Source organism: Atractosteus spatula, chromosome 2 (genome assembly GCF_055471065.1).
Source record: "Atractosteus spatula isolate fAtrSpa1 chromosome 2, fAtrSpa1.hap1, whole genome shotgun sequence".
NCBI classification, from domain to species: Eukaryota; Metazoa; Chordata; class Actinopteri; order Semionotiformes; family Lepisosteidae; genus Atractosteus; species Atractosteus spatula.
The window spans coordinates 70127357-70142872 of NC_142707.1; the positions used below are offsets into that span (position 1 = coordinate 70127357).

Sequence of the window (15516 nt, forward strand, 5' to 3'; positions counted from 1 at the left end):
ACTGATCAAGTCCTAGGACAACACTCGCTGTCCTCATTCACGACAAGAAGCATGTCCTCGTGTGACTCCTGTCACAACACCTTTATTGCAAGATGAGAATGTGATGAGAACATGACACTTATGCCGTGGATGCAAAAAAAACCTGTGAAGGCACATTCACCAGAGCTGGTTGATGTAAGAGTTGCACCAGCCTAGGTGTCTAGGAGGTGCAGATGAACTGCAGCAATGCCTCCACTACACTGGCATGCTCAGCAATAGTTGCTAAAGAGCAATGAAAACCAGGGGTAAACTGGGGTCAAGAAAAACTAATTACAAGTAGAATTCATAAAAAAGATACTCATAATATACTGAACAAATTCATCACATCTTATGGGGAAGCCTACCTTTAAAAGAGAAGGGAAAAAAGCTGAAAAGAGTTTAACTGTTACAGTAGCAGGTCATTTCCTGCTTTATTCAATTTCAGTCAATGCAGTTAAAATATTACACAACAAAATGAAAAATGAATGCTAGTGCTGTTTCATAAGGGTATGCTGTACAATAGAGTTTGTTTTCTATTTCTGATTCTACTACATAAGACCTCTTTTAATGGTCATATTTAATAAAATCAAAAGGTACATTTAAGATAAAATTGTTGGATCCACCGTTTAGTCAAACGTGTAATCATTTATTAAAATATATATACAAATACTGTGAAAACAGACGATAAGATAAAATATTCAAAATTAAACGAACAACAGCATACATTTTTAGGAAGTGTTTTTTTTTGGAAAACATGTTTTGCAATCTGTCAAACACAATCATGCCATTCAGACAATTAAAAAAAAAATTCCACTCATGCGTTTTTTTTAAGAATAAAGTATGCAGAACTTGAATATTTATTGTCTCGAATCAGTGCAGTGGAAAGGGAAAGATACAGAGCGAGAGAGGCTGTCCTGGCTGATTAGTCTTTCAACAGCGAGGACTGGTGTGCCCAACAGCACGGCAGCGATTCCCACTGGAGAACGTGCAGGGCAGGGAAGGTTAATCCAGCGCAGCTCTGTCCTCTCATGGTTTAGCATCTTGGCAGAACACGAGGAACAGGCTTTGTTGAGTAAAACTGGGAACTACCCATGTACTCCAATGCTCCCTAATCGTCATTCAGTTCTGCTGGAGTAAGAGGTTCCACAATGTGACAGATAGATTGGCAGGGAAGTTCTTTAGCTCAGTTTAAGGGATTGAAGTATGCCAATTCAAGAATACATCTTTTAACAAAGGGGACACATACGTCTATTGTTAGTGTATTTTTAACTTATAAGAATTAAGTAAAATCATCTATTACAATTTATAAAAATTGAAAATCCTGACTCTGAACCTTGCCTGCTGGTACCTCATTTTGCTTAGCGTAACTGTACTCTTGCTGTGAGCTCTGCTATGCTTTCATCGTAACTTCAGTAGAGGGTAGACTGGAAACCTGTGAAGTACAGTAAGTGTGCTGGTCTGAGGACATCAGAGTGGCACACTTAAAGCCAATAGGATGATGGAGGGCACGAGGAATGCTATAGATTTCAAGGGCTTTTTATGTTTTGCTTTCTGGCTGTACAGAGTAACCCTCAGTTACCACATATTCTGTTTTTCTCTGCTCCTTCCCCCTTAACATAGCTTGACAGATGTTGCATTCCTGGACATTTAAGCAATTTCTGTAGGTGTTGCCATTTTTACAAATTTCCAGTGTTGGATGCAACACTGCATGGCACAGAATTAAAAAAAAATTACTACCTGATAAAATAAAAAACGTTGAGGGGAAAAGAGACCGAATAATACCAAGCATCTTCATGTCTGATTTTCTAAGGAGATCGGTACAATGATTATTTTTTCTTATGATTATTTTTTGATTATGTTACGGCAACACGTCATATTTTACATTCCATTTTAAGGCCGTGGTATTTAGACAGAAGAGGCCCTTTCACAGTTAGAGGGTTAAACCATCTTACCTGACTGGATTCTGTTCCTATTCCTGGAAGGTCCTGCACAGATCTGCGCCTCTGTTGTTCGCTGCTTGCTAATTAACGAAGACACAACACAACACAGAACAGAACAGTAAGTGCCACTGAGAACCAGTGCCTGCTTCTGATGGGAGCTCTACACATCCATAGAGGGAGGGACAGTGTAATAAGAAGAGAGCGAGACAGAAGGACAGCTGCAGAGATTTAACTCAAAAAATGCTGGCCTGTCAACATGCAGCATAGCCCCTCACACACTGACCACTCCTACCACACAAATAGTTTACCTAACTCTCCTCTGCCATTTTCTGTCACGTGTTTGGACAGATCCATTTGTGTAGGGGGCCTGAGCTGTTGATGTTAGGTTTTCACTTAAGCAGCTTTCACAGCAAGATTGGCAATATAAGGTCTCGGGCTCTGCTCAGCTCCTGGGGATATTGCTTGCAGTCCTTTTGCTCTTTAAGAGGTCTAACCTGGCTTACTACGTAAGAACAAAAGTAAACAAATTCCATCTATCTGGCTTAGGTATATAAATAGTTCCATCTCTGCTGGAAAGAGAGCCCTAACTATGTCCTAAGAGTCACGTCTTGCTATGAACTTATTAACACAGAATACTGTAATCTCTCCGGCCACACCTGCTGGCAATTATCAGACAATGACAGCCTTATGGTCCGACTACTCTCTTCATGCAAAGAAAAACTGTCAATTGATTTCTGTAATCTGTAGTGAATTTCCATGCAGAGCAAAAGACTGAAAGCACCTATTTTTGGATTAGAGCACACAAATCCTTAATATTATCCTTTTCTAACTAAATTCTTCCCTAGAAGGCCATACAGATAAAATGAAAATATTAAGATTGGCCTTAAAGGAAATTCTTGCAGTTCTCTCCACTTTCAAACTCATAAAAAACAAACTTTCATTTGTGACTGATCTCAACATTCGGGGAAAATAGCCACATTTAATTTATTTATGAATATCAGGAAAAATGAGGACGTAAGGGGATGAAAATCTGTCGATGATTGTTCATAATGGCCATGTAAGTTCAAAAGTGTTCAAAAAAAATTTGCAGTGTTTTCAGATGTTATTTTGTGACAAAACCTTGTTTAGAATTTCATGTGTAAATTCCTTATGCTGATATTTAGTAAACCACATTAAATGTATTCCTTTAGTAAACAACACAATAATGCAGGGATACTAAATGTGATAACACACCAGTCCTGTTATATCAATAAGGCCCGATTCACTCCTCAGTGTAACATGATTCACTCATTCCTCTGTTCCGGGAGTGGTCAGTTCTAGTTGTGAAGAGCCACAAATAAAAAAATGCTCAAAATGTTTAGGAAATCAATGATATATGGGTCACCTATCATCAATAATCAATGTGCAGTGCTTTACAGAAACTAGACTAGAAGAACACAGCTTGTACCACTTTAGTGACAACTGTTGATGATTCCATTCAAGTCTGTTTTCATGCAAAACTGATCAGAACTTTTCAAGTTTTTCAAGTCTTTCCAAATTAATAATCTGACAGTGAGGCTCCCTAGGACCAGGGCTAGCCACCCTTACTCCATACAAACAATATAAATAAGTTGCACTTACAACAAGTACAATATTGAGAAGCTTTGGGATCATTACAGATTTTGCCTAACATAAAACATAAAAATCAAAATTTCAAATGCAGCTGTGTGTAAATTTAATAGATTTGTTATTTACTAAGCACATAAAATAATATATTCATTTTTGCAAAAGGGACCAACATCTTAGGCCTCAGAGCAGATCTCTTTTACTATTTCAATGCACTCTATGCTTCTAACTACAAAATGTATTTTAGATGATGGAAAACGTGGCAAAACAAAAGTAGCAATGCAAATAAAAACAAGTAGAAAGGGAAAAAAACTCTTTAATACCATTTTGGATCTGCCTTAATAACTAAATTAAACTGACCCACCTTCCATCTTTAGGTTTCATCCCCCTTCAGTTGTACTCTAAAACAGTTCAGTGCTATAAAGTGCAACTGTGGCCTATTCGCATCACAGGCCTAAGGTTTTGGCCTGATTAGTACAGGGATGGTGTAGGTGAGGAGTCCTAGAGAGCCCCAATCCAGTAAGCCTTGTAGGTAACCGGTTTTGAAAGACTGGCAACATCTGTAAGCTACCAATAAATCAAACAGAAATTCTGTCCAATCAGGAAAATTCTGGCCCTTGAGTGCTGAGCTGCACTTAAATTTTAGACCTAAGTGATCTCTAAATTGCTTGACAATTCACCTGTTTAACTGACCACAGTGTAATTGTTCAATATCTTTTTGAAACTGGGGATGTGATGGTGACCTACGAAACCTGCTGGATCAAGGCTCTCCAGGACTAAGGCTGCAGATGCATGCTGTAAGTGGTGTTGGTGGCACTCCTACCACAGGGTGGACCAGAAGTGCTCCAACTGCATGTGACATTCTTAGAATGAGATTAAACAAAATGTTGTCCTGGTTCTGAATACTTGGTCATTCCTTTTCAGACCCTTTGGAATGAAAGTACTATATAAACAAGGGCTTACTTATTACTGCTAAATCTCAGACCCTATACTCCAAGAAAAACCTATGAGAAAATAACACACTCCTGTCATGTAATAATGGTGATGGTTTGTTGAAAAAATTTGCCCACTGCATTTGTTTTAAAACAAACAAGAAGTTTCACTTTTTCATTTTTCGTAGCAAATACTGCCCTCTGCTGATACAAAACAAAATTACACCGTTCTATTATTTCGGATGTCTTTCTAGCATACTTAAAACACATAACCAAGAACCGATCTCCTGAGTAGTGAACTGCCAAAAGAGAATACAGTACTAAGTTCTGTATCCTCCAAAAAAGCTCTTCCCACACACTGGCTTCAAAGTAAACAATACATTTACCATCTTTCCATCACGGGACACACACTCGCACTCACTTTAGATTTAGAGACACTAAGTAACCTGACCAGCATGTCTTGGGACTCTGGGAGGAAGCAAGAGCACCCAGAAAACCCACAAAGCCCTGGGGAGAACATGGAAATGCCAGAAAAAAAGATCTCCCATATTTTCCAGTTCTAGCTACTACAGCAAATATTGTTTAGCTCTGCTGCCAGCCCCACCAAAAGTACAGACCTGCTGAGATGCTGCTCAGAAACATTATTACTGCCACTGAGCGCATTGTCAGCAATACCTTACTCACTAGTTCACTACCTCTTGAGGCCAGGAAGTGCTGGCTTGAAAAATGACTTCATTGGAAAGAAATGGCCAGAAGAGAGTGCAGGATTTTTTAAAATTTGTTTTCATGTCTGATGTGCTGGGATAATGCTTCATTGACCTACATTTTATGATTAAAATGAAATTTAAAGAATGTTCCACCCTGAGCCCCATGGTCCGAAGGAGACCTTGCAAATAAAGGGCCAGTTTAGCCCACAGTGAACAGGACAGAACTGCACACAATCTTTTTTTGTAAATATTTTTCAAGCTATATTTTGGAGAAACTGAGAACAATCATTTATAATTTCCCAACAAAATAGTATTTCTTAAAGCCTGAATACTGGTTTACAACCACTTCCAAAACCACAGCTGGCATATTTATTACAAATCCATTCAACTGCTTGCAAGAGCTTTACAAAAGGAGGAATACAGGTCAGAATAAGAATAAGTGTTTAAAATACAGGTGAAAGTGCTTCTTATATCAGACTGATGTGCAACATGAACTGCAATAAGTCCACAAAGGAAGCTGCAATTTTTAATTGCACAACACTGCAAGATTTGTAAAAAATCTAAGCTGGATAAACTGTTAGTAGTACTAAACTGTTAGTAACTAAATGTAATATTAACTGGATGAAAACCCTTAATGCATTACATCTCATAATACACTTTCAATGAAGTGACTTGAAACTACACTAAATGTTTTTCTCCTGACAACTCGAAATTAAGGAGAATAATCAGAGAATTGTAGACAGTCTTCCAGAAACTAAAAGTTAATGAGGTGGTCTTGGATTGTACTGCATGATGTGGTTGCTCTGTGTAATACTTTGTCTGTAGCTCTTGCACAAGTCTATATGTGAACTTACAGTGATATTACACATTCCAGAAAGCACAGTGGATGGATATTATAGTGAAAACCAACAAAAAGTTGAGATTACTGAAGAAAAATAAAATGGAATAGTTTTGGTAAGGGTTTAAGAAATAAAAAGAAAAGAAATCTATGAATTTATCAATATTTAAATGGTTGTGCTCAGTAATTTTGTTGGTGAAATGTCTGATGGACAAAAGGGAACATTAGTCATGCATTGTATCATTTTTTGAAAGTGACAAAATAAACGACTATTGACTTATTCATCACTTCCATAAGCAGCATGCTGCAAAGAAAAACCATTAAGTTACATGATGGGAATTAAGAAACACAAACATGAAGAAAGCTTAAAAGCTGCATGTACATGTTGCTCCAGATATGAGAAAACCAATCCACTATCAAAGCATCATTAAACAGTATCTCCTTTCTCCTGGCATTTCTTCAAAAAAATATTTCAAGCAGCTGGTTATTAAAAGCTACAAAGATAAAATCTAACATGATCCAATGAACCTTTGTAGAAAAAAACAATACAACTACCTAAATCTTGTGCCGTTATACTGTATGTATTTGAAGTGAAAATAATAATTTATAATCTAGGCTGTCTGTTATAGAACAGGGCCAAATTCATATTTTACATTGAAAACATACATTAGCCAGCTGTCACATTTTCTTGATACAAAAATATATAAAGCTGATTAAAAAGAGTTGCTTTTCATTTTGCATAAAATTACAATATTTGTCTTATAACACAGCTTACGTTTGTCTTATAATAGAATGTGTTTTTAGCCGTTTGTGAATCACTTTTACCAGGGCAAGGAAATCAAGCTTCTTAAGATACAGGGAAAGCGCAAAAGCAGGAAACCGCCACCTGGAGCAACAGGCACTGAGGGAAACAATCACACCTGCAAACCAAACTGCTGATTCAGACAAGCCAGCTACCCAGCCAACGTTGAGCCCAGTTGTTAGCACTGGTACCTGATATGTAGATCTTGGGAACATCCAGAATGGTGCCAAATGAAGCAGTTTTACGGTGGCCTCTTTTAGACTGGGGGCGTGCTGCAAAAATACACATATATAGCTGCATACACATGCAGAACTACACACTGTACCAAAGCATGTTAATAGTCGGATTAACAGAGCCTCTTATTCCGACAAGACAACGACAAGCAGAACGCCTACATGCACAAGCAATGCACAACAAGCGTCCTGTCGAAACGCAAGCTCAGGTGTTAATGCAGAACAATCACAAGCAACGCTGCTGTAAACATGACCAGGTCGACAAAAACAAGCCTCCACAGACAAATATTGTTATTCACTTAAAAAAAAGAAATTCAGGAAGCAGAGAGTGCACAGGGATGTTTAGGAGAAGAGGGACTCATTCAGGGCATTCATATATATATATAAACTGAGTAAAACTGTCATTCACAATAGTTAATCAAACTTCCACTCAAGCATACTATTATACATGAAACTATGAAAATGACAAATCCAAATTTGAAATGTAAAACAAAAAAGTAGTAAATTTGTTCCCCATGCATATCTTTCTCTAACCTGAAAATGCTTACCAAGTCATTAAACTGGGGCCAAAAAAATAAAACCCACACAGTACAAGAAGCATTGATGTGCAATGTTACAGGCGATAGTAGGGATTATTGGGGAAAATAACTCATTTTCACTTTGCAAGTCAGTAAAACTTAACAAGTTGAGTCTTAAGTGTAAAACACACAGTGTAGGAAACTTAGAAATTAAAATTATAGCTTTCTATGGCAAAGAAACTGCAAATATAAAAAAAATAATATTTGATGTAGGAGTAGTAAATTAAAATGAATATTCCCATTTGGGTCTGAAGATATTTTATGACTTAAAAGATAAAGTAAAAACTCTGTAGGCTAATATTTTTATAGTTAACAGCACTGGACAACTGAAAAACTATTCTTAAACCATTCTTAAAAAGGATTATATGGCAAATGAGATTAATACCTAATATATTGTATAATGCAATGTTTTTTTTGAAAGATTAGTGTAGATTAAAGAAAATCACAACTTCACAAAACTATATATTAATGTTGCTACAAAAGAAATGTCACTTTGCTGAAAATTTGCACATAGAAGTTTAATAATTAAAATGAGCAAGACGGTGTGAAAACATTTGTATCTATATTTGGTCATTTCTTAAAAATGATCTATTCTCAAAAACAGAAAAATAACATTTAAAACAACTGTCAACAGGGGATGTTTACTGAATTATGGAATAGTACCACTTTGAATAGATTGCTGACAGCATTCTGTGAATACTCGTTATTTGTGTATAATGTTTCAGTAAATACCTTTAGCACACTGACAGTGGAAAAAACAATGGAATCCATACTCTTCAAACTCATTTTTTGAGACGCTAAAAGTCAGCATTTCAGAATGCGTCCGAATTGTTCACATTACAGTATCAGAATACATCCTTTTGTCCTCTCGCTCCTTAAAGTTGTGTTAGTGTAAAAGCAACTACCGACAGTGTGGTCCATTAGTGCCTGATCCTAACTCATTTACACTGAATAAAAAACCCCAAAACAAATCAATCTAACCCAGAACTCTCAGATTGAAGACTTAGTAAACAGCATTTGAATGAAATTCTTCATTTGATTCTGGCTGGTGCAGAATTTCATCATCTATGATGAGCTGGTTGCTAATGTATTTACTAGACACTAAAGTGATGGTGGTTTTGATACACCGGTTCAGTTGTGACCTCTCCAAAACCACTTAAATCTCCACAATCAGAAAACCTAACAAGGGTTTCAGTGCTTCATTTCTTAGCCACTCTGAAAGGAAATGCAAATATCAACCATTTATGTACTTGAATGCTAATGTCACCTGCATTTCCAAATGTCATCCTGGAGTCCAAGTCTGACAGGTCTGTACTCATCCTCTTGCTGTCTGCAGAGGCAACAGACTGTGGCCGTCCCCTGGAATCGGACAGGCTTTCTACACTGCCACCTCTGGACAGAGGTAGGACCGGACGTACTGCATCCCCCTGAGACAGAAGTCTAGTTTTAATCTGTTTACATTGAACTGCAAGTACAGTTATCAAGCACTTATTCAAATACAAAACGATAATCCAGGAACACATGTTCTGAAATTAGGTGGTGCATTAATGATGGTGATCGATACCCAACGGCATTGATAATTGTGGACACTAGCTCCCAAGTGATATAATTCAAGAGTTAATTCTAATAGTTAATTGAAAAAGTATGTTTAATTATATTTACTATACAGTACTAGTCAGTTAATTAATGTTTAAATGTGAAGAAGCATTAGTCTCAAAAGTGTACAGGACGGCTGAATTTCAATTGGCATTTCTAATTAGTGTGCTTGAATTTGAGAGATTCATTGTAGATAATGTTCATATCTGACATTTGACAAAGGTGAAATACTAAGAAATTAAACAAAGGGGGCAGCAAAGAGACTATCTCCAGTGAACACAGAACAAGAACGTTTTTAATTACCTTATGTTTGAATGGTGGCACATATTTTGACTCATTTCTCTTTATCGTGTCATTAACCTGGGAGTCAACAGGTTCCATATTAGCATCACTTTTGTTACTGGTGTTTGTAGAGGTGTAGTCCAGAACAGATCCTAATGAAAACAAAAACATTACAGCTAATTTTTATGGGAATGTAACAAATGTACATTCCCATAAAACATAAACCAGTAGCCTCTTTCTCTACCTGAAGACTTTATTACTGTGCGTAATACTGCAACATACCTTTAAAAGCCGAGACCTTTGTGTTGTAGCTTAGAATACTAACGTACCTGTACTGGTGGCAGAGTTGCTTTGCCCTTCATCGGAATATTGGCAAGGATAGTGGAGGGGTTCATCAGAGCCTGGGAAGTACTTGAACAGGACAAAAAGCCTTAATAAATATATGCAAAGATGTCATTATCATTGCAACGTTAAAAGAAAACCTGTTTTCTATAAAAATAGGAATGATATAAAATGGCACTACAATGTTACCTTTTAAGGCTGACAAGTCACAGATGATTGTATCATTAGAAAAGAAAGGTGAGGACATTCTGAAATAGGTTAAATGTGCTGTACAGGTCCCAGAAATAAGCCAGGCAAGGCTCAATGGCCACATTTAATTAAAGAATAACATCTGGAGAACATAAATGCATAATACATTTTTTATATTCGAACTGTATCGGCAGAAATCACAGGTGATTCAAAACTACAAAAGCATCAAATAAACAATTCAGACCATACGGTCCTGAAAATTAAGACTCCCCTTATTTTTTACAGTATTTACCTCATGAATATTCTGCGCGAGTCTTTTGTCTTGCCAATAATAGAGATAAACATGCCATTAAAAAGAAAAATACTAAATTAAAAAGCACATAGAAACGATCATTACTTAAATTATTCTAATTCTAGAAACACAAAATATGATAACACTACTTGAATGTGAATTTATGTAGCCAGCATAAAACCGTATTAGAGAAGACACATTGTTACATGAATTTGTAACATGCATGACCCTTCTTCCAAATGACATAACAGTTACAAAGCTTTTCATAATCAGCCAAATCCTAATGCGAATTCTAACCATAATACTATAACATACTCTGACAAATGTAAGATTGCAAATTTCATCATAGTGTCATATGCAGGTGACAATAAGCTGTCACATTTAAATAAAGTAGAACCACAAAAATTGTTTCCTTTTGGGGAAAATTCCGGAGATTTTCCACATTCCGAACCAACTATTTTTAAACTGATTTTCGTTTAATTTGTTTCATTAAAGAAAATAATACATCTGTAGGGAAATTACCCGCATAAGATGAGTCATAATCTTCACAATTTCCTCCATGGAAGGGCGCTGTGAGGGGTCTTTGGACCAGCAGCGTGTCATTAAACTTTCTATAGGTTTGGGGAGGTTTTTAATCAAAGGTGGCCGTGTACCTGAAAGACAGGTTTAATACCTGACAATGTAATTGACATATCTAACAAACACATAAATACAAAAAACACACCATGAATTTATTATATTAGCATGCGTCAACTATTTGTCAGTCATTTTCTTTCTAGATACAAGTCATCAGAACTTTTATCTTCATATCTCTTTATATGCTGCCCTATTTCCTAATGTTTCACTGTTTTCATTTAAGTGTGACTCCTGGGTAGTTTACACTATGTGCGTGTTACTCTGTAGAAAGGGAACGACATACTGTCATATGAGGGGGGCTTACACTTAGAGGCCCGTAACTGTGGCTAAGAAGATCGAAGGCAAACAACAGACATCATTAAAAAGCTTTGGGTCTATATTTTCCCACAAGCCCTGAACCATGTGGTTTCACTTTGGCTGAATAATATCAATTTACATTTTATGGGAACTGGTTCCCTGAAGCGTATTGGGCTGAATTTAAACAGCTCAATTCCATGCACAGTATTAACAAAATTAGCAGAACACTGGTACCCAAAATGATACTTAAAACGTAATATTCAGCAGAAGAGATAAAGAACCACAAGCTAGAAGAGTCAAATCTCACGCACATCCCCCATATTAACTTCTCCTTTAATTATTCTCCGTATGCATGTAGAAATTCATATAAAATCCCTTCTACACTGTTCACTACACAGCTAATATTGAAGTACCTCTTCCTGCTGTACAGGCAATTACATAAAAGGTCACAAACCAGCTGAGGCTGATTAGTCCATTTAGTCTGCGTAGGGCCCACATGTCTACAGAAAGAAAGTGCCGTTCCATTGTCTCTAGCCAGCTCCTACTACACCTGCCCGCTGAACAAGTAATTAATCTAGCCTTCCTTTAGCTTTTGCAGCTGGGGTTCCTCCTCCTCTCTGGCGGGGGGAAAAAAGGCAGTGGCCTGAGGGTAGTTCGAAGAGAAAAAAAAAAAATCTATTCGATACTTTCATGGCATAGATAGAAAATTAATTTTGAACTGTTCCGGCAAAAGTGAAGTTTCAATTTAATTGCAAGTCAAATGGGTCACTCATATTTTCTTCAAGTCAGCTGCCAAAACCCATCATGCTCCTAGGGTCTCACTAGGGAGCAATCTTCCAAATGCAGGCCAAAGAATGACGGAGTCCTGAATATTACTTATTAACACTCACCATTGTGCACGGCCCACATGATGCGAAAAGCAGGTCCTCCGATTTCATCAAAGGGTTTCCTGCGCGTTATTACCTCCCAGAGAATAATCCCCCAGCTAAAAACATCACACTTCTCACTGTAATTGCTGCCTGCAACACAGAAGTTTGAAAAGTTATAATCGCGGCTCCTTATCCGCTGTAAGCTCATTAAAAACTACTTTAATATCAGAGAGTGATCGAAGGGATTCTCACTCGTATGTTTAGTGGAAAATTTGCTTTGTGCACCAGAGCAGCTTTAGATCGTCAGCGACTTTGTTGCAAATCTGTACTGTTAAAAAACAGTAGCGATTTTCAAAAGGACATCTTGGGAGATTGTTAATTACACCAGAGCTCAAGGATTGTTAATTATTCTGTTGATTACACCAGAGCTTTTCCATCCCTTGCTTGGATATTTTAAATATGTTATACACATGCCTTTTGATAAAGGAGATGTTTCTGGCAGATAAGAATAAGCTCAGAGGAGTTCAATCTAAGGGCAAAAATGAGAGCTTTAATTGCATAAGAGACCATTATTCCCTTCGCAAACAACACTGCAAACATGCTTGTCAGATATTTGCAAACCTAACCCCTAGACATGAAATTATAGACTCTGCTTGAGAAGGTATGTGTAAAAAGCTGAGTAACAGCATTGGCCATTTTAAAAATTTCACACTGATCTTTTATATAACCCATCCTCAGAATATGCTAGTACAGGGCATTATTAAAATATTGAATTCCTAAAATAAAGAAAAAGGAAGCATAACCAAATGTTATCAAGTCTCGATAACCCTGACAATATTTTAATCTCTTTCAAAGCATGAAATAAGACGAAGATTTATCTCTCCGTCAGTTCATTTCCAGTGACTGCTTTATTCTTACAGGGTGGCATGGAACTGGGGTCTACTAGGGCAGGAACAAGGTATGGTTGAGCACATATGCAAAGGGCTGACAATTTGCAAAGGGCAATTAAGAGGACAGCATGCCTGTGAGCTGTGGGAGAAAACCCAGAATGAAAACATGCAAGCTCCACACAGATTGTTCTTAATTAAACACAGGACCTAAAGGCAGAGCTGATCAGCGTGCCTGGTAAATGTAAAATACTGGAATGTAAATCATTATAGGAAGCTTTTAGTATTTACACTTGATGAAATGAAAAAAACTTAAAGAGCTGAACCACACCATAATTTGTAAGACAGTACAGTTTTGGTTATCCAACATAGCAATTTACATGCTATATACATAACATGCTATGTACTGTATGTGTGTGCATGCATAATATTTTGCCCAATCCCATGCTGCTTTGTCTCTCTTGTAGCTTTGCTTGTTCGTTTGTGCTCGTATATATAATTTTATTATTTGAGAAACATGACAAGTGCGGAGAGAAGGAAAGTAGTTCTTTCAATGGAACTAAAGCTTGAAGTGTTAAAAAGACTAAAAGGTGAGTCCATACAAAAAAACTGCATCTGAATTCGGTGTGGGACGAGTTACAGTTGGTGACTGGATGAGAAAAAGAAATGAGACAGAAAAGTGGTGCTCTGATCGGGCCTCAACTGAAGGACTGAGCTACAGAAAAAACTATGAAGAAATGCGAATATGAAAAAGTCAGTGAAGCTTTGTTCCTGTGGTTCACACAGCAAAGGGATAAGGGCATGCCTATCACAGGTCTGATACTACAAGAGAAACCTCTGATTTACAGTAGATTAATAGACCAGATTTCATACTTATACCGCACTTCCATTAATCTTTGATTTGTCTACTTACTTTCTGCATTATCTGCCATTTTCAACTACCCAATATACTATCAGTCCCATTTAGGTCGGATAATGGGGACTCTACTGCATTAATAAATGTTCCTTATTTGAATAAAGATTCAGGCTTGCAAAAATTAGGGTTTTACAACTAGCAATAATACCCTAAAATGCATCTTTTAAGAAAAGTCCACACCAAGTCTGAAGGAAAACGTTTTTTTTTTAAACTAAGAGCGCTCTGCTCTATCCAGACTTTTTATTTCCTGTATCTAAGGAGTGGTTACTGCAAACCTTCTCAGTTTCATGAATGAAACAAATCAGAATTAGACTTCTCTTTACAAATCAGCACTAAAGCACTGTGAATGTTACAGCCACCTGTCACACTTGCCTTCAAAAACCTCAGGGGCCATCCAAGCAGCACTTCCTTTATTGTTGGTCATGTGTGTCTGAATGTCACAGGCCGTTCCAAAGTCACAGATCTTCAACACCGTTCCGCCAGCTACCAGCAACAAACTACCAGAAACAAAAAGAGAAAAATCTTTGTGGAAAAACAGATCATTTATCAATTCTCAGAGCTTCCGGGCGTGGAATCTGTGAAGCCTAAAAACTGCTGATTATTTTATGCTAATGTCAAGAGATGGGCTGAGACAGCTTCCAGCTTTGACCATTTCTGGTCACCTTAACCCCAGAACAGAGAATTAAATTATCCAGTCATTTCTGGCACATCTCCCTAAAAGTCAGATATCAGACAGTCACTCTTTGATCACAGAGAAAACACATACCAAGGAATTCTGCAAGGTACAGACACTTTTTAATATAATCTTTTCAAATTCTCTTTTTAGACTTTACTATATTTTTTCTCAGTGTTAATTTTCATCTGATTGATATCACACAGTGTTGTAAGGCCACTTTTTTCATCTACAAAGAAAAAAAATGCTTCAATGAAGGGTTTACAGCAAAATACTTTCCCATTTGTCAGCGTTAATGAGCAACAGAAAGATAAGATAAATTCACTGCTGTAGCATCCTTTCTACATACCACAGGCAAACATAAGTGATCAAAAGCAATGCTTTTCATTTCAAGCTTGTAATGCGATTTTCTAGATCTAAATTTGTAGATCATCAGTTTTCCGTCATGTTGACTCAAGACTTATCGAGATAAATTCATTTTCAACTACTTCTCCTTCAAACTCTTTTCATACCACACAAAAACACTTGAAAGTTTCTATATGACACAGGGCCTTTCGTAGACATCTTTAGGCTTCAATGTTGTATTACTGTACCAAAAAACAAAGCTAGGAATAACTCGGAGAATGCATACTTTGGTGGTTTGAGGTCCCTGTGAATAAGAGCCTTTGGTTTCATGCCATGGAGATAGGACACTCCTTGGGAACACTGTAAACACCAGCTCATGGCATGGGAGGCTGTGTAATAGGGGAGGGGTTCAGCACCATGCAGCACTGTGAACAGAAAACACAGTCACTTGGACAGAGTCTTTCAAACAACAGCTACACAAAACAAGGCACAAAATCTGCCAACTGTGATCACAAACAAAATCAACACAAAGAAAGGGA

General features: G+C 37.2%; 1 protein-coding gene across 2 annotated transcripts in view; it reads right to left on the reverse strand.

Moving 5' to 3' along the window:
- The window catches only part of map3k7 (mitogen-activated protein kinase kinase kinase 7), a 32547-nt gene that overhangs the window by 8600 nt on the left and 8431 nt on the right, over window positions 1-15516 (reverse strand). The window contains exons 6-14 of one of the 2 annotated variants that reach the window (XM_088905049.1): window positions 15264-15402; window positions 14328-14456; window positions 12178-12302; window positions 10877-11007; window positions 9861-9942; window positions 9553-9683; window positions 8921-9080; window positions 7034-7114; window positions 1971-2038 (exon numbers count right to left, since the gene is read on the reverse strand). In XM_088905049.1, coding sequence (XP_088761175.1) covers window positions 1971-2038; window positions 7034-7114; window positions 8921-9080; window positions 9553-9683; window positions 9861-9942; window positions 10877-11007; window positions 12178-12302; window positions 14328-14456; window positions 15264-15402 — 1046 coding nt within the window. The remainder of the gene's footprint in view (window positions 1-1970; window positions 2039-7033; window positions 7115-8920; window positions 9081-9552; window positions 9684-9860; window positions 9943-10876; window positions 11008-12177; window positions 12303-14327; window positions 14457-15263; window positions 15403-15516) is intronic. The other variant, XM_088905056.1, reaches the window with a different exon arrangement.